Below are 18920 nucleotides of genomic sequence, written 5' to 3' on the forward strand. Positions count from 1 at the left end.
AGCTCAAGTCAAAAAATCATTGATTAATAAGGCATATTACTCAATACAAGATTATATTAAAGATAATTAAAGTGTGGACTTTGTAATTATTGATTACTTTATGACATACTCTGTAATTAAAATGGTGGAAAAGAGTGACTACTGAGTTTCTTGCCGGTAGAGTCTACTTTCCAAACCGTTATCGTTATGATAGCTTTACATTTAATTCGAGACTGTAACGTGATTACAGTAGTACTTTTATGAACCTACTTGAATAACATAAAAAAAAAAACATAATCAGCCTGTAAATTTCCCACTGCTGGGCTAAGGCCTCCTCTCCCGTTGAGGAGAAGGTATGGAGCATATTCCACCACGCTGCTCCAATGCGGGTTGGTGGAATACACATGTGGCAGAATTTCGTTGAAATTACACACATGCAGGTTTCCTCACGATGTTTTCCTTCACCGCCGAGCACGAGATGAATTATAAACACAAATTAAGCACATGAAAATTCAGTGGTGCCTGCCTGGGTTTGAACCCGAAATCATCGGTTAAGATGCACGCGTTCTAACCACTGGGCCATCTCGAATAAAGAATATATAAATATAATTGTATAAACTATTCCAATGACCGAAGAACAAACCATAGATTTACATATTCCATGCGATTCTATAATAGTTCTGATATATTGTGCAGAACAAACAGTTCATAGATTAATATATCTTTATTTATAATATAACAGTTTCACTTAACTACAAATATCCAATTTAATATTACTTCCAAACTTCTGATTATAATTTCAATGTTGTTTATTTATTTTTTTTTGTTTTAATTTCTATTAGAATTAACTATGATCAACTGCACAGCCATGGAACTGATTAAAAATAAAATTAATATTAATATTATTAATAATGAGGTTATTTTGTACTCAGTACTTAGGTACAATTGGAATGACCATGTTAATTAATATAAGTTTATTTATTACTTTACAGATGCCCGAACTAAGCACGTCGCACAGCAAAGAGGGTACACTATGCCAGTGCATCCTACAGCTAATGGGATTAGCGAGTGGAATTGGCATAATGCTCGTCATAGCCCTCTACGAGCATGACTTGAAGAATTTATTCGGTTAATATGGAAACAGTGCAACTAACCAGAGATAGTGTTAAGTGTCAAGTGATTGGAGATATGTGTAAAGTGATGAGTTCCCATGTAACGGTCATATTGATCGTCAATTGAAAATGTTAATGGATTTGTGATGAACTTAGGTAAAGCTCAAATTACTTATTTTTCTTAGGCGTCAAACTTAAACAGTTCTATGATGATTTGTACTGTAATTTTAGAAATGTCTTCATAAATTCATTTTTATTTATGTCAATTCTATAATTTTTTAACTCTGTGTTTGAATTGTAAAACTATAAAAAAAATTATGGTACAAATTATTAAAGTTACCTATTTCTTCTCGAATATGCTCCGTAAATGCTACTTAACCTAACCATACATAATTGATATACATAAATATAATTATTAATTATTAAAATGGTCTTAAGTTACTATTATTATATATATATAATGTTATGTATAACAATAAATAAATAGATTAGCTTCAAAGAGTTACTTTGACAAAATTCTGTGTGTTAATATTTGCCTCACGTCCGACAAAATATATAACTGTATAGATGAATACATTTTCTAGATTAAATATTCAAAATTTGCCTTTTAATTAAATTAATTTAAATGTCAAGCATTGGGCTAAACACGAATTAAGTGTTAATTATAGCTTCATTAGGTATGATTTATTTATTTTGTTATGAATAAAAATACATATTATATGCCTGGTACTGATTTAGGGTACATAAATGTACTACCAATAAAAAAATAAGGAACCGACAAAGTATAAAAAGTAATAAATAATTGGGACAACCCTACCGCAATAACCAAAAGCCTTTTGGGAAATTCAAAGGTGATGGTCCAATGGCAGTTTCTCTTCACTCTGTAGTTTTACTATATATAACCAGCTGCTGGACCAAAACAGTTCTCTATAGGAAGTAAGTTCTCCCTACTTTAAAACTGATCAGTTGCTGGTTCTTTTAGTCGGGGTATTTTCTGTTTTGAACCTGTGATAGATAGATTTTACTTTGTCTATCAATAATCACTTATAATGCTCATATTGAATAAATAAATTTCAGTTTAATCGAAAAATAAACTAATTATCAACCAACATTTCCCATATTCGTATAAAACTAGTTGTCGCCGGCGACTTCGCTTGCGTTTTAGGGTTTAGTCATCTGGTGTTTAGGGTTTTGACCGAGAAAGAGCAAAAGACAGACAGACAAAGCTTACTTTCGCATTTATAATATTGAATTAAACAGGATTCTTATAATGCTTGATGTTTCATTGTAAATGTATATACAATGGTACATTAGAAATTTTTTAAAAGACACTTTGATATATTTGAAATATTACTCTTTGTCAAGATTAATGTGCATGTTTTATTAAATGATGATTTATATAAAAACAATGACACAATAATTTGAACGAGTCTATAGCTTAGGAGATTTATAAGCATGATGAAATGTCTATTGTATTGACGGTTCAGGATTTGTGTTGATAACATGCTCAAACATGCCACATAGTATAGATATAATATGAATATATGGTAGCTAATGTTATCCCAAATGGTAGTCACCGAGTAATCAAGGTCAAGACTTATTCATTCTTAGTAGAAGATACGTTAAATTATGGTACTGCTTGTAGGTCGAAAAAATATTGTATTAACCATAAATATGTGTAATGTAAAAATATGACTTTTTATGATTTAGACAGAGTGGGAAATGAGATGGTTACTGTTCTAGCTAATCATATATATATATATATATATTTCTTTATAAACACATTGAAATGGTTAGAATTATATATTTTAATGGTTGCTATTAAAGATTCAACCATACAATAAAAATGGTATTGCAGTTATGTTTTAAGAAAACATATATTTCATTGCACTGATTGACTTCGACAGAGCTGGGTTAAGATTCATGAAAACCCGTAGTAAAAATTTCTAATATATATATATGAATATTCATAAAACCCATTATAATAACTTAAACTCGGTGATCTGCTAACCCTCACATACCTGTATGCATCTAATATGATAAAAACAATGCAATATAATTAAACAACAAAACAATTGATAAATTATTATTCTAGAAAATGTTTTTGTCTATATGCATGCTAAGAAATATCTGCTTACGATTCAACTTTTAAATTATTCTTGCACTACACTACTTATTTGAATAATAGATGTTTAACGAAGGTATGTTATATATATCTTAAAATGGAATAAAATGCTGTAATTGAATATCTTATTGGATTTAATGTACTTAATACATTGTCAAATTTTTTTTGATGACATGAAATTTTTTAACGAATACTTAATTTTCTTATATGGTATATAATAAACTACATTCTATAAGTTTTTCTAAATATTAATTAGAAGGATTTATTATAATCGATATATTTGGTTAACTGCAAGAATTCATTAACTTCAATAAATTGCGGAGTACTTATGTTAATTATTTATGTACATAATTTACACTATTATCACAGTATACAGTCATATTATTAATTTGTAAAATAACTATATAAAAACTATATACAATGTTTGTATGGTATTGATGTGTATTGCAGATATTTTTGCAATTAATGAATTCTTGCAGTAAGTCATAAATATTAAATGAATAAATACTATTGAAAATAAGTTTTTTTGTAATAATAACATGTGAAACTGATAATAACTGATGCTACGAACAGAGTATCATACCTATTCAATGTATATAATCTTTCACATACATACATAGTATATATTTGAATAATTTATTGCATTTTCATAAATTTTTCTTTTATATGTGGGCATTTGATTCTCACACTTTTTTAATATTCGAAATTTTTGACCTTTAACAATAAATATTATTCAACTCGGTAAAAAGTATATTTGTACTCTATCAGCAGTCTTCTAAATCAATTTATTCCATACCATTATAACGTAAAATAAGTAATATTAACAAGTAGATTTTCTATATCAATATTTTCTATACTTACTGAATGTTAGTAAAATTGTTTTATAAAAGAAAACATCGAAAACTTATGTATGTAAAAAGTACCCAATGCTGATTGTCGTACACTTGTAACCAGAATTGTTATCAAATATAATTTAATTCCAAACTTTGAACTTGATAAATATTTTTTATTATATATTTTTAATGAAAGATGACTTGAGTTAAGTAATATTTGTCCCTTTTAGTTTGCAAGCTTTTAAAACAATCTCAGAGTCAGGTGAAATTGTTCACAGACATTTGTTTATAGTACAAACATACAGTTAATTCAATTTATTTCAGTACAGGGTTTAAATAAATACTTATCTGAAGATGATATATATCTTTATTAGATAAGCATTTATTTAAACCCTGTACTTTAAAATGTTCCCATATGTATTGAGATTATATAGACATCCTTATCATCGGTTCAGCTGATTTGATAACATTATGATTACAAGTGTGCAGTTAGCCTACCATTATAATCAGATGAATGATAAGTCAATTGTCTAATTATTTTGATATATAATAATATTTAAGGCCCGCTGAGAGATTGTCTTCTTGACAGGTCCATGATTGAATGTACAATGTAGCTTGGGAAGCGGTGAACAGTTTACAATAAAACAATATTATTGTTTATTTGCCTACTTTGTGCTAGTTTTGATTTAAAAAATATTAGAAATGTTTTTTTTTAATCCATACAGCGCTATTACAAAGTTATGTCAGCTGTTTATCTTTGCAGTGCATACAGTCGGAGAGTCCAAGAAACGGTTGTCAGAAACTCATTCTCTCAGCGGATGAACGTTAAAGAATGAATGAATGACTGTCATCCTATCATACCTTGCCCATCATTATCGTTTTAAAAGATTTTAAACAGTATTAAGGCATCGATTTTGAATTATTTTTTAATATAAGTTCGATAAATAATTTATCTGTATATGAATTATAATTAAAACAGTGTTACCACATGTCTAGCAGTTTTTAACACAGTTTAAAGAATTATGTCTTTTTTTTTTAATTATACATTTAATTTAAATAAGACAATAGGTGCTAAATTAAGTTTCTAACATAAAAACTATAAATATATCTACGTAACGTTCCTACATATAATTTTTTTTGTTTTTAAAATAGTTGTTAATTTAACGAAAAGTCAATTTTAATGGAGGCTAATTTATCTGTCGACCATGAAAGAATATTATCCATGTATGACTCCATTTTAAGGCATTTAATGTTGAAAAATGCGTTTAAACAATATGGCTGCTTTTACCAACGTCATTATTTTAATTAAGAATTAATTGTATTAAGTGATTATATAAATGTATACTTGATTTAAGCGATTTATTTAAGAATTTCATTGTTATTGTGTTCAATCGCAAATCATGAATGTTTTGAATGGTCAAATATTGACATCACTGACAAGTCGCGGCCATTTTCTGAAATATTACCGCCAAAATGTTGTATAAAGTTATCATATAAAAAAAAATGTTTTCCCATGTTACGGAATTAATACTCATTACTATATGGGATGAATCAAGCGTTTTTTGTAATTAAAAATAATACGACTTGTCAGTAATGTGCAATAGTTTGAGAACGCGTGAATACGTAATGCTCTGCGAGCAAGTGTGATAATACGGACATACGGTAAAAAACTATATTGTAATATATGGATTATTCATACGTGTATCTCGTTTCATTTAACCTTCAAAATACAAACAATTTAAATAAATATTTAAGTTTGTATATACTACACCATGATAAAAAAAAACATTTTTGAATTATTTTTAATATTCAAAAATAGTACGTAATAAATGACAATTAGTTTCGTGAAATATAGATTTTACTAAGCATTGGCAGGGCCAGACAAATTTTGTAGAATTAAAATCATAATATTATTTATTCATATAGGTTCATAACATTTTTAAATCGTCATGTTGAATTAAATAAAAAGCTACAAGCGGTTCGGAAAGTACAATGCACTGCGAAACTGGCAAGAAATTTAAAAGAACAGAATATGAAAATAAAGTGAAATTACATTTATATCTTACCTAAAAATCAACAATGTATATTCGGACAGTACTGTAACGTAATGAGTAAAATCGAATCTCAGATTGTTATATTAGTGACGAGTGGCTTTACCAATAGGCTAAGTCGTAAATTTAAAATTATTTATTAGTTTTCATAAATCTCGAATTAAACATTTGAGCCGTTCTACATTTTTAGCTAGCAATGTGTTTTTACCAAATATTAGTGCTGAATTTAGAATTTATGTGGATCGGATCATTGCGACGTGGCTAGCGTGAGTTACTGATGTAGATGGTTGCTTGTTCAGTTTCGCTTAGAGGATTTTTTTATATTATTAAGTAAATTAATATTTTTTTGCTAACCATACTATATTTTTAGTGAAGAAAAACAATTGTTATTATTGTTATTTTTTTTTTGTTTTATTATCAAAGATTCCTAGATCATAACATAAGTTTACAATTAATTTAGGTAAAATTATAGTTATTAAAATTTTAGTATAAATTACTCTATTGCTTATTATACTTTTTTGTTCGCGTCAATCCATTGATATATAAAAATGGAATTAATCAGATAATAAAAATCATAATAAATCATGAATACATTTTTATTTATAAACAATTTTCATCAATATATATAATGTATAAAAACACCTAGGGGGTGACACGTTTGGGGTCGCGCGGGAACATCGACGTCTTGCGGATGTTGTCCAGGCCCAGGAACAGCATCACCACACGCTCCATACCGATACCGCCGCCTGCAAACACACAATCATTATTCAATTATACCGAAAAAATATTTTGACCGAATTTCTCAATAAGTGATGATGTGAAAAGGAAATCCAAGAATAATTACAGTTATTAATTTTTAAACCTGACCCGGGTTCCGAATCATTTAGCAGTTTAACTAACTCAAAATTCCGAGTCGATTCTACCGAGGATAAATTTGTTTAGATTTTAATGTGTAGTGAGCTAAAGGGTACTTTTTGTTGGTGTCTCTTCCTTGCCCTAGATATAGCAAGTATAATTACTAGCACAAGAGACATTTTTATCCTATATATTAAAAATAATTTCTAAAATACAGTATGAGTACTCTTCAATCTTATATTTAAAAAGTAAAATATATGTTACCTGCATGAGGAGGACAGCCCAGCCTGAACGACTCTATATACGCCGCGATTTTGCTGATATCTGAAAAAAAAAAACCAATATATTCATAGACTTGCCCAACAGATCTTCTGTGATGATGAAGACTTCCTGTGACGTTACTGATAATATTTAAACTTCATTCTACCCCACTTCACTACCACTTATATGAGTTTACAACAACCAGAATTGCAACCAACTTGGTCTGGTTTCCAGGCTATACCTCACCGAGCTCGGCTCTAGTCTGATAGTATAAAAGGTAGTGGTTACCAATCCCGTGGTGCTTCGCCCTCTCGGTGAGGAAGTCCGGGTCGTGTATCCGCTGCGCTCCACTAAGGATCTCCTCGCCTCGCATGAACATGTCGTACGAATTCGACGCTTTCTGTAATACATATTAATATTAAGCATATTTTATCACTTAGTGGTAGGCTTGAAGGCCGTCCGGGTAGGTAACACTCACTCATATAATGTACCAAACAGCAATACTTAGTTTTGTTGCGTTTCAGTTTGTCTTCAAACCTTCGCCCGCTCACCGTTGTGAGTGAGCCAGTGTAACAACCAGTGTCAATGATACCAAGGTTGTTGGCGCAGTGGCAATGTAAGGAATGATCATGACCGGTGGTGACCGCTTACCATTAAACAGTCTATAGTCTATTTCAAGAGGACAAAAGCCAAATAAACAACAGACAGGTCGAGAGCTTGATTAATCATTATTATAATATTAATTAATATTCACTATGGATTTGCGAAAAAATGGCGTTTTGAACGTCGACGAAGCTCCTACCGGCAATTTTGAAGTAAAATTAAAGTGGGTATAAGTTTGATAGTCTATTATAAATAAAGATATACATATATTAATCATAAACTCTTAGTAGTGCCCAATATAAGCGAGCAAAATATATATCTAAAAATTTTATCTTTATACCTTCGATTAGAATAGACTGTATCGGTCAGTATGTCTAACTATTTAAAGAAAAAATTATGTACATACATACAATTAAAATTAGACTATCATGGTAGCCCCACTAGTGGGTGGTTTAAAACATTAGCACATGACAAGTTAGAATACTCAAAATCAAAATCAAAACATACTTTATTCAAGTAGGCTTTTACAAGCACTTTTGAATCGTCATTTAACAAACTATTTCAAGTAAAGCTACCACCGGTTCCGAATGTAGATTCTACCGAGAAGAACCGGCAAGAAATTCAGTAGATACTCTTTTTCAACATCTAAAAATACAGTCATGTTAGTTAAATACAATTATAAATGTATGTCATGTCTCCTGCCTGGAAGTCAGCTTTTTTATCATCAATATAATCTTGTATCGAATAATATGCCTTCTTTAACAATGAATTTTTTACAAATGACTTGAATCAATGAAACGGCAAAGTTAAAAATGTCTGTACTCACAGGATTGTTCGGATCGGGCATCGTGTAGAACGGTCGAACGGCTAGAGGATACTTGTCCAAAATGAAGAAGTCTGTTTCATATTTAGCTTTGACAAGACGACCCAGCAGCTTCTCGTCTGGAGTTGACAGGTCATCTTCCTCCCCAACCGTTACACCTGGAACAGAGAATAAATAACAAATCTAGTATTCCTCTTATGAATGCCAACGTAATAATTTAAAAGACAGATAATGTTATAAGTTGCATGTGTGTGCATAAACACAGATTATCAAAGCGTGGTAGTTACGACCGGAGAGAAGTCAGGTTAGTTACCAATGTTGGTGGCGCATTTTCAATGTAAGGCCTATGGGCGGTGGTGACCATCAAGTATTAAAGTATTTAATAATTGCAAATCCTCACCGGCTTCCTTCAACATCTGTATGGCACGAGGGAACTCGAGTCTCAGCGGGGGTTCCAGGAACTTGAACGGTGCCACGGGGTACTGCTGAGCAACTGTTGCTATTTCGTTTTCAAATCTGTTCAGAAATATAAAACATACTTTATGAAAGTTCCCTCATATATTGGAATGGTCATCGTAAAACTAAGATAAGTCCCGTTGACTCACTCTTCCTGGAGCCCTCGGAAAATATCCGTAAGGGTCTGACCGATGGTGTCCAGGACTTCATGGTAGTGCTGCTTGAAAGACATCTCCAAGTCGAGACCAACGAACTCTGTGAGATGACGATGCGTGTTCGAGTCTTCAGCTCTGAATACAGCTCCCACCGTGAACACCTGCAAGTTAGCATGACATTTTTAGAGATCTAATTAATCTGTGGTAACTGCCTCATTCAATAATATATTTTATTCAAGTAAACTTTTGCGAGCACTTTTGAATCGTCATTTTACAAACTATATTAAGTGAAGCTACCACGTTCGGAATGTAGATTCTACCGAGAAGAACCGGCAAGAAGATTCGATAGAAGGTCTAGTGTCTAGATTTAGGGCTGCAGATCCTGAGGTCCTGGGATCAAACTGCAGTGGGCAATTCTACTAACATATAACGTTGTGATACGTTCTGGATTCTATTTCGATTCAACTTCTACTGACCAGCAACTGGATTAGTGTTCAGATTAGGAAAATGGCTGAAAGGCGTTATTTCGAGAGTGATCATTTGTTGATAACTTGTAGAATTAACGCTCCGGTGGGGCCGAGGGTTTGAACAGAACATTAGTCGACAAATTCCGTCATTTTGCTAGGTCATTAAAATCATATGATTTATGTTTACTTGGTGGTAGGGCTTTGTGCAAGACCGTCTGGGTAGGTACCACGCACTCATCAGACATTCTACCGCCAAACAGCAGTACTCAGCATTATTGTGTTCCGGATTGCAGGGTGAGTGAACCAGTATAACTACAGGCAAAAGGGACATAACATCTTGGTTTTAAGGTTGGTGGCGCGTTAGCGATGTGAGGTTAGTTAATATTTCTTACAGCGCCCTTGTCTATGGGCGGTCGTGACCACTTACCACCAGGTGGCCCATATGCCCGTCTGCCAAACTATGCCATAAAAAAAAGTAGTTTGCTCGCACCACCATTATTAAAATAAGCTAAGATATTATTAAAAAATTGTGTATATTTATACTAGTCCGTCTTTAATAATACCTAATATTCAGAGAGAAGAAAAGATTATTGATTTATAATACTGATGAAGTAATATTAAGTTAATCAGATGCTAAGTTTGTGTTTTGTTTATACGGGGATGACAGTCAATCTGATGACTGATTTGCCAGGCAAAAAAAAAAGTTTGGTGGTTTGGTTGCGTCCCCGGGCCTCAGAGATTATTACAAGTAAAATCGTTATTACTGCGTGATCTCTAGCCGTTTGTCGGAATTGCCGTCCCATCGGATTATGGGAGTCACGAAATAGAGATTCGAGTATCTGTGTTTGCGAACGCACTGGTAAAATATAATATGTCCTGCGGAATTTGTTGGTCTCCTTTAGATTGGACGCCATAGACGAATCCAGTCAGGACAACAACATCAATCACTGGTGTTCATCATGGACCTAAAAAGTCACGACGACGGACTATCTTCTTTCTCACTCGCTCATCTTACCGCTCGTCAGTTACGAATACACGTTTAATGTACTAACCTTGTCGAAGTCAGCAGCGATGGCCATCTGCTTGTAGAGCTGCGGACTCTGCGCGAGGTAAGCGGATGATTTGAAGTACGACACCGTGAACACGTTAGCGCCGCCTTCGGACGCAGCCGAGATTATCTTCGGGGTGTGGATCTCGACGAAACCTTGAAACAATTTTGAGACATAATAGTATCGTCCAGACCGATTTTGGCTACGGCCTAACATATGAATGTTTACATATAGACTGTAAATTCTTGTCTTAGGTGAGATGTAACGCAATGGATTAGACAAAAAAATCCAAGACACTCTTGAGCGAGAGAAAAGTATCCTTTCATCCACTATCACGAACTGCCTCCTAGAATAGAAACCAATGAAAGCAAATCATCATACATTTCTAGCTCGCCAAGCTGGCTGATGCATTCGTGATGTAAATACCAACGCGTTCAGAAAGAAATATAATACTGGCTCTAAGTCCTTCAAAAACGTTATTGCTGAGGCGAAGACGTCTGCGTTCAGGAACACGTACGTTCTTGTCTCTCGCTAAGGCTGTCTTAGGTAATTTCTATCAGCCTTTATTTCCATATCTGCACGGAAACGTTGAGTCATTGGCTCATATCGCGAAGGAGAACAATCCCACGATGTGATGGCATGACGGCGAAGGTTAAATTTATGTGAAGTGCAGATCATTAAGCAATTCTTTCCCTGGTGGTCCTGATGGTATGATGTATGATATCCCCCGACCGTGCTAACGCTACAGAGCCAACACCGGTTTTTACGCGTTTTTTCCGGCCATGCTACGCATTAATCATCGTCTCGAACTCCTGGAAGACTTCGTTGGTGCACCCGGTCCCTAAAAATGGCAACCGCTCAGACCCGTGCAATTATATGTATATAGCCATCACCTCCTTGTTCTCCAAGATAATGGAGTCCATTATAAACTGCCAGCTTCTGCGGCACCTAGAGGAGCATCAGCTGATTAGCAACCGGCTGAATAGTTTCAGGTCGATCAGCTTAACCGGTAATCTTCTAGTTTACCAGACACATAGATGGGGGGAAGCAGTTGAGACCAAGGTTGTGGACCAACTTGACCAACTTGGGCACTACGCAGACCTTCGATCGGGTAAGACACTAAGGGCTTTTCAAGGCTTTCTTCTTAAGGGCTGCCTGGGTGATTTTGCAATTAGATCACCAGCTTTTTGGCTGATTGAAGCATCAATGTTGTTGTCGACGGTGCTCTGACTTAAATTCGTCAATTCTGGTGTTCTTCTTCTCTGTTTCTTCAGCATATCAATATTCAACAATATTTACTGCTATGTGAACGACAGGACTGTAGACTCCATATACATCGGCTGCGCTAACATTTTTAGGAACATGTAGTCGAAAACCAGAACAAAGTTTTTAGTATCACCATTTGTCGTATATCCACGTGTACGCGCGAGAGATAAGTGGACTGGACTTGAGTAAAAAGGGGAGTTGTTACCTCAAAATCTGGGCTCTTACTTTAGACGACACGTTATTCTTGGGAGCGCTCCCTTGGTCTTAACACACTCGAAGAACACAGTCAAGTGATGGGTGTTACAGGAGAAGGATAACAGTCCGTTACACTAGCTAATTTCGAAGCGCGACGCACTCACAATGCACGCGTTACCGCGGGCCACATGAGAAGGGAAGCACGTCATACATCAAAATCATACCATCGACAAAATTATTGACGTTTCAATACATGCATAAACCTAAATACGCTACACCACGATTTGAGAAAATTTGCCTTGCTGCGACAGCTAGTATCGGAATACTTGGCGTCGATATTTCAAAAGTCGTTCAGTTTCGCGGTCAATTGAAAAGTCTTTACTTTCCAAACTGGCATCTAAAAAGCTTGGTGTACTCAGCAAAATGCGACAGTACTTCATGTCGGCCCATCACCTAAAACTATACAAGACGCAAATTCGGCCTCACATGGAGTACTGCTGTTATCATTGGGCGCACCGGCACCAGCTTTTTCCATTTGACCAAGTTCTTTGCAGAGATGTTGTTTGACTCCGCGTCTACTAGGGCACTTTTTGTTTTTTGTTCCGAGGGATTATTTAGATTAACCTCGGCCGCTGAATTTCACCATCGGACCACCATCATTGTGCCAGACTTCAAAATTTCAACCATAAGCATCACATTCAACACGCTTCAGAATTCAAAGCATCCTCATATCCAACGAGGCGACCATTGTCTTAGCGGATATTCCGCCATTGTTCTGGCGGATATGGACGCAGGCCGCAAGAGTCTCTCAGCAGACCCGCATCCTCCGTCAAAAAGGGAAGTCAAAATACACTAGAGACGTTGAAGCGGATAACTTGGATTGATAACATAATTGACAATAACTGTTACAGTCTTTGGGCAAATGTGACCCTAACATGGAGCAAATATGACCTTTATACAAAATATACATATGAAATAATAATGTTTGACTAAAAAAACTCACCCCTCCTAGTCAAGTGGTCTCTGAATAATCTGCAAACGCCAGCTTCGATACGGAATATCGCTTGGTTGGCCGGAGTCCTCAGATCCAATACCCGGTTGTCCAGCCTTGTGTCCTGGTTGACTCTGATCTTGAGACCTTCGGGGTCCTGGGATTGACGATGATCATATAAACATATATTTTTGTAATAGTATATTTTTGTTTTTTCTTTATTTATAAATTATGCAACGGTTGACACGATGCCAAGTTTCACAGGGAAAATGTGAAATCATCAAATAACGACAACTAGAACGAGCGAATACACACACAATACAATAACTATAACTACAGACTCTGTGAGCATTCAAGCGTTAGATACCCTATGTTACCCTATGTATCTCAGGTGACGTGTATGCTATCGTTGAGTCAAGACCACTCCGCCAGCGTACCTCGGGGAGGGGGCGTTTATGTGTTATCTTAAGTACTTCTCAGTACCGCTGACGCCGTGTACGCTAGACTCACGTCGGTCTCGGGGCGCGCCGCGTCCTCCACGAGCAGCGGCAGCTGCGCGCGCGCCGGCGACACGAGCCACACCTCGCGCGCCGACAGCTCCACCTCGCCCAGCGAGCACGCCTGCACGGGGCTGGCCGTCGCCACCACCACCGCGCGCACGTCCACGATCGACTCCTTCGGGATGCTGGAAGTCACTCGTCCCTTGGCCTCTGTCGTTGCAGTCGCGAGATCCGAGTCGGACACTCGTCGGCGGGATAGTCGAATGGAAACGAGATAATCCGCCTACAGAACTTCCGATCGATCGGAGCGGCTACCGTAAAGATTTTCATTACGAGGTAGATTTAGGTACGTAGATCGTTAACATTTCGTGCAAATTAGCCATTTAACCAAGTGAATAAGAACTGAGCTTCAATAATATACGCTGTATCAATTGATAAAGTTCTATGAAAACAATATATAGTCTATAGCAACCACGTGAGGACAAAAGCCATATAAAAGAACAATTTAGAATATTCATTATGGATTTGCGAAAAAAATGCGTTTTAAACGTTGACAAAACCGTTATCGGAACTTTGGAAGTAAAATTTAAGTGGACATAAGTAGTTTACTTGAATAGTGTTGTATTATAAATAAAATTATATTAGTCGAAAACTGTTAAGGTATAAAGAACTTTATTTCTCATAAGAATTTACCATTCACTTAAAATGAGATACAATGAACATTTCTATACATTTGCAAGAAAACAGTTTTAACATCTGGGCCGTTGGATATAAAAGGCTTTATTTACTATAGCGAGGATATTAAATGATTTTTTAGTTTGACTTTAAACATCCCTATCACATAGTTTTATTTCATCTGGTAGTTTGTTGAACAGCTGTACTCCCTCAAACAGAACAGTTGTTTTTTTTTTTATAGTAGTGCACAATATTGCTGTCCTATTAGTAAATCGCGTGTCATACGTAAACCTAAGATTTGTTTGTCCATATTCCATCTACGATTGGAAATATACTATATAGTTGAATTGATCACCAAATACTCCTATAAAGTCTGTAACGAAGATTAGCTATCTACTAAGTACGCAAGCGAAGCTCGAGCGTTCGCTGATCGCTTACAATAATAATTATAAAAGAATTGTTTAATCTGTAAGTACATTTAATTTTAATCTTTATTTATGTTGAAATATAATGTATTCAAAATTCAAAAAGGAATTCTTAAAGGTTACATTCTTGGGCCCAATCTTTTCATACTTCATATGATTGTCACATATAATCAAAATATGTTTCATAAAACAGAAACTTTCTTTTAAATTAATATATAATATTTCTTTATTTTGTAAGTAAGATCAACATTGCCAGACTATTTATCCTGTAAATTAACTACACAAGTGAAGTGCCTACTTAAGTAATGTATATTTTAAATAACTCACTTTCCAGTAAATTTCACCATCTGTTTGCTGATATAGAGCTCCTCGTTGACACTTACTATCAATTGAATGGTACTTGAGTTCTGCCGAAGAACAGCAAAACATTGCTTTCCTTTAGCACGGGATGTTTGTAGGCGAGCTAAAATTAAAATGTTATATTATTAATATTCAATATCACCGATGTAATATAAAATCTAAATGGGAGATCAAAATATTTGAAATCACAATGAAATCATAACTTAACAAGAAGTTTAGGGAAAATTGTAAAAGTAAAAAAAAAATGTTTCTTTAGAAATTTTATATATACATAAACCGTCAAAGAATGTTTGTGTGCTAAAGGTTACTATTAAGAACTAGGCAGGCTGTATGGATGACCACTTGACTGTGGGCGGTCTTTTTTAGGTCTGTGTTTGTTTCCGAACCACACTCCGTACCGAATTCACAAAATATATTGTTACTTAATCACTTATGATGCCAATTTATTGATATCACATACTGTATGTAGTAACATATGTATCCCTCTGTTGTGCTGTTAGTTTAGGAGTCTATTTGATCACATTGCTCCAATGCAAGCAGTATCGGATTTGATACACCTGTGATAGAAATTTATCTGAGACTTTTATCAAGATTTTCAATGACCCAAATTGTGAAACCTTAGTGGTAGTAGACTGGGGTTGAATCAGCAATATTTAGTCAACGTTCATGTGTTAGACACTGGGTCGTCTTTGAACAATGTAGCCAATACAAATACATTAAACATATAATACTTTGTATTAAGAAAACTAGAGCAAACAAAGTTAAAACATTTGTACCATAATTTTTCTTTGAACTAAATATATAACTTTAACATTTTTTAAAACAAATAAAATTCATACCTCTGACCCAAACAAATTTTCTGTCCAAATGTACACCAAGATCTTTGACATCTGTATACACACGGTCTCTATGCTCACCGGTTGATTGTATCATTTTTATATTGCCATATTTCCCTTCAGATATATCTATTTCTAATATACCGGATTCAGGAGCTGACACCTGATGAAAAAAAAAAATACAAACATCTTACTTGCTATCACAGCCTATAACACTAATTGATTAAACAAAAGCTGAAACTTGGAACAAATTACGAATATTTTATAACAAAAGCATTTGTTACGAGAGTATTTTTGGAACAAAGTTTTTGTATGTGACTGGAACTGGAAGAAATTGTCACCTAAGAAAAAGCGTTAAACGTTATTCCAGGCGACCTATCCCTCTCTTTCTAATACATATGGTTTTAAATAATACCATTTTACTTATTGTAACTTATTGTTTGTTAATGTTACAATTCTCACTGGATTTTTAATAAAAAAAAAAATCTTGTTCTTTTTATTATTTTAAAATGTTATTAATTTATTTGATTTTATCTGTTATTTAATAAATACATAATATATAGAGAGAGTGTCTTTGTTTCTAACCTGGTACCCAACACTTATTTTTTTTAACTTTAAACGGTAACTTTGTATGAACAAAGTTACAAAATGGACAGGCAGCTAGTCTGTGTATAAAATTATTAATAAATGTTTAGACTACTTTTTAACTACTAGCTGTAAACTGTACTAAATTTGTATTAAAATTGGCATCATATTTTTTATGCTTTTGGCATCCAGAGGGCAAATGGGCCGCCCATTAGTAAGTGGTCACCACTGCTTATAGACATTGCCAATGTTTGAAATTTTAATAATTTCTAATACAATCAATGCTCCACCAACCTTGGGAACTGAGATTTTACTACTAGAGCAATATTATTAAAGTTATATTTTTATGAATTAGGTTTTATAAACACCTTATGTTCTGCCTTTTTCTGTTGCTTTTCAGCAGCTTTGGCTGCTTTCTTTGCTGCTTTTTTACTGGTTGCTGCATCTCCCTCAGCAGGTGGTTGATTTACTTCTGATAGCACCATTGCAACTGAGAAAATATTGTATTTAATTTATTATTGCAGAATATATTTCTTCTTGACTAGGTCTTTATATATTAGGTAGACAAACTTTTGGAAATCGAGTAAAAGAAATTGAATGGTAATGCTTTTAACAATATTTCAGTTTATATTTTGGTCTTTTAATCAAAGACTTTCGAAAAAATGATGATCTTATGTTAACATAAAATTTCACCTATAAAAGATTTTTTTGCATTTTAATCAAATTTACTTCATGGTTGTAAATGTAGATTTCTTTAATGAGTAAAATCTAGTAATAACCATATTAATTAAAACACTGTTTAAAAAAGTTAATTATGAATTTTAGTCATATTCATTTCTTTGCCACTTCCTGTTTGAGGTGTTCTATATAATGGAATAACATATTTTATCTGTCTCATAGAATTCAATTAAAGTTTATTAGAATTTAAATACACTAAATGAATGTTCAAATATACATTATTGGATTCCAACTAGTATTCTATGACACTATATTAAAAATAAATGTATATTGGCTGTATAATGTGGATAACTAAATCAATTTTTAATTAAAAATCATAAAAATAAAACTCAGGAACAAAGCTATTTATTCACACAACTTTTCATAAGTTTCATAACAAGAAAAATCAATAAGTTTTTATTAAATCTGCAAATAATAAATTTACTTTTTGGTTAAGTACGCTATATTTAAGTACATATTACAAATAATTAGATTTAGTATGTTATATGTACAAATAAAAAAAAACCTTAAGGCTGAAAATTATGGACAAAAAAAAGGAAAGCACTTACATTTTTTTTAATCTGTTAATATTATGAACTGATTACTCACAATCAAATGACCTATAACATATAATTTATTTATAGTAATTTAACTTTCCAACAAAGTCAAAATGATTCAATTAAATGAACTTCACAACATTTCATCATAGTTTTAACAAGTGTTTAGCAATTGTTACCTTATTTGTTATTTTTTAATTTGTACTCTTTATTTGATAAGGTAATAGATAAAACTTAAGTGTAGAACAAACTTTGGATAAGTTATTATTAGGTGAGGTTATGTTCCACTTTCCGGTGAAATTGGCATTTCACACTAAAGTCACAGCCCACAATGTATTTTTGGCAGGTCGCAAATATAGATTTGACAGTTTTGTCAAACTGTCAATGTCAAGCATGACAGTTTGTAACGACGAATTCAAGGTTATTTGGAGTTTTGGTTCAGTATCAAAATATTATATAAAAAAAAAAAAATATTTCTTAAGTACCCACATTAGTACAGTAGTGTTACTTTGGCGATCAAGCATGGCTGTCAAGCACACCAAGATAATAAAGATGACCCGTTTATAGTTTTTTGTAGTGCGACACTCTATCTCGATGCATCGATCGATCTCAATGTAAGGTCTGAGTACGTTTTAAACAAAGACTACCTTATTATATCTCGCATGTACAAAGAAAAAGAAGGAGGAAAAAGCATTGCTAAAGTCTCTTACACTCTATTTTCTAAAAGACACTAGAAAACCGTCTTATATTTTTTTATCGGCCATATACCACTTGTCATTTTAATAAGTTAACCTGTGGCCTTAAGCCTATTAACCTGCTGATAAACCGACTGCATTTGTGATTTGCCGTAAAGTTTTGTTGGGCCATCCCTATTTCGAAGACAAGCATAACAAATAGTTCATCACTCTGGCCTTACGTGGCGTGGAGACTTTATTTTTTGTACGACGACGAACGAAAAACAAATGTCGAAAAATATAGTGGAGAAAATACTATTTTTTATTTTTGAAAAAAAAAAATTGTGAGTTTTATTTTTTGACATTTGTC

General features: G+C 33.7%; 3 protein-coding genes across 5 annotated transcripts in view; 1 reads left to right on the plus strand and 2 right to left on the minus strand.

Annotated features, from left to right (window-relative positions):
* The window catches only part of LOC113391887 (zinc transporter foi), a 43105-nt gene extending 41498 nt beyond the window's left edge, over positions 1-1607 (plus strand). For both annotated transcript variants that reach the window (XM_026628014.2, XM_026628015.2), the window contains exon 7: positions 972-1607. In XM_026628014.2, the coding sequence (XP_026483799.1) occupies positions 972-1112 (141 nt within the window). In that variant the 3' untranslated portion in view covers positions 1113-1607. The remainder of the gene's footprint in view (positions 1-971) is intronic.
* The window catches only part of LOC113391874 (polyhomeotic-proximal chromatin protein-like), a 270704-nt gene that overhangs the window by 237128 nt on the left and 14656 nt on the right, over positions 1-18920 (minus strand). The gene's annotated exons all lie outside the window — the stretch shown is intronic.
* Positions 6685-18237, minus strand: LOC113391799 (aspartate--tRNA ligase, cytoplasmic). 2 transcript variants are annotated; one of them, XM_026627879.2, is made up of 13 exons: positions 18056-18237; positions 16971-17092; positions 16021-16180; positions 15149-15284; positions 13732-13906; positions 13234-13378; positions 10773-10924; positions 9248-9414; positions 9043-9158; positions 8646-8800; positions 7505-7616; positions 7220-7279; positions 6685-6846 (listed from the first exon to the last, which is right to left on the minus strand). In XM_026627879.2, exons 2-13 carry the CDS (start codon positions 17085-17087, stop codon positions 6743-6745), a joined length of 1599 nt encoding a protein of 532 aa, XP_026483664.1. In that variant the 5' UTR covers positions 17088-17092; positions 18056-18237; the 3' UTR covers positions 6685-6742. The 2 variants fall into 2 exon arrangements, with proteins under 2 accessions (XP_026483664.1, XP_064075537.1); XM_064219467.1 differs by lacking the exon at positions 18056-18237 and adding an exon at positions 17889-17908.

Source organism: Vanessa tameamea, chromosome 28, assembly GCF_037043105.1.
Source record: "Vanessa tameamea isolate UH-Manoa-2023 chromosome 28, ilVanTame1 primary haplotype, whole genome shotgun sequence".
NCBI lineage: Eukaryota > Metazoa > Arthropoda > Insecta > Lepidoptera > Nymphalidae > Vanessa > Vanessa tameamea.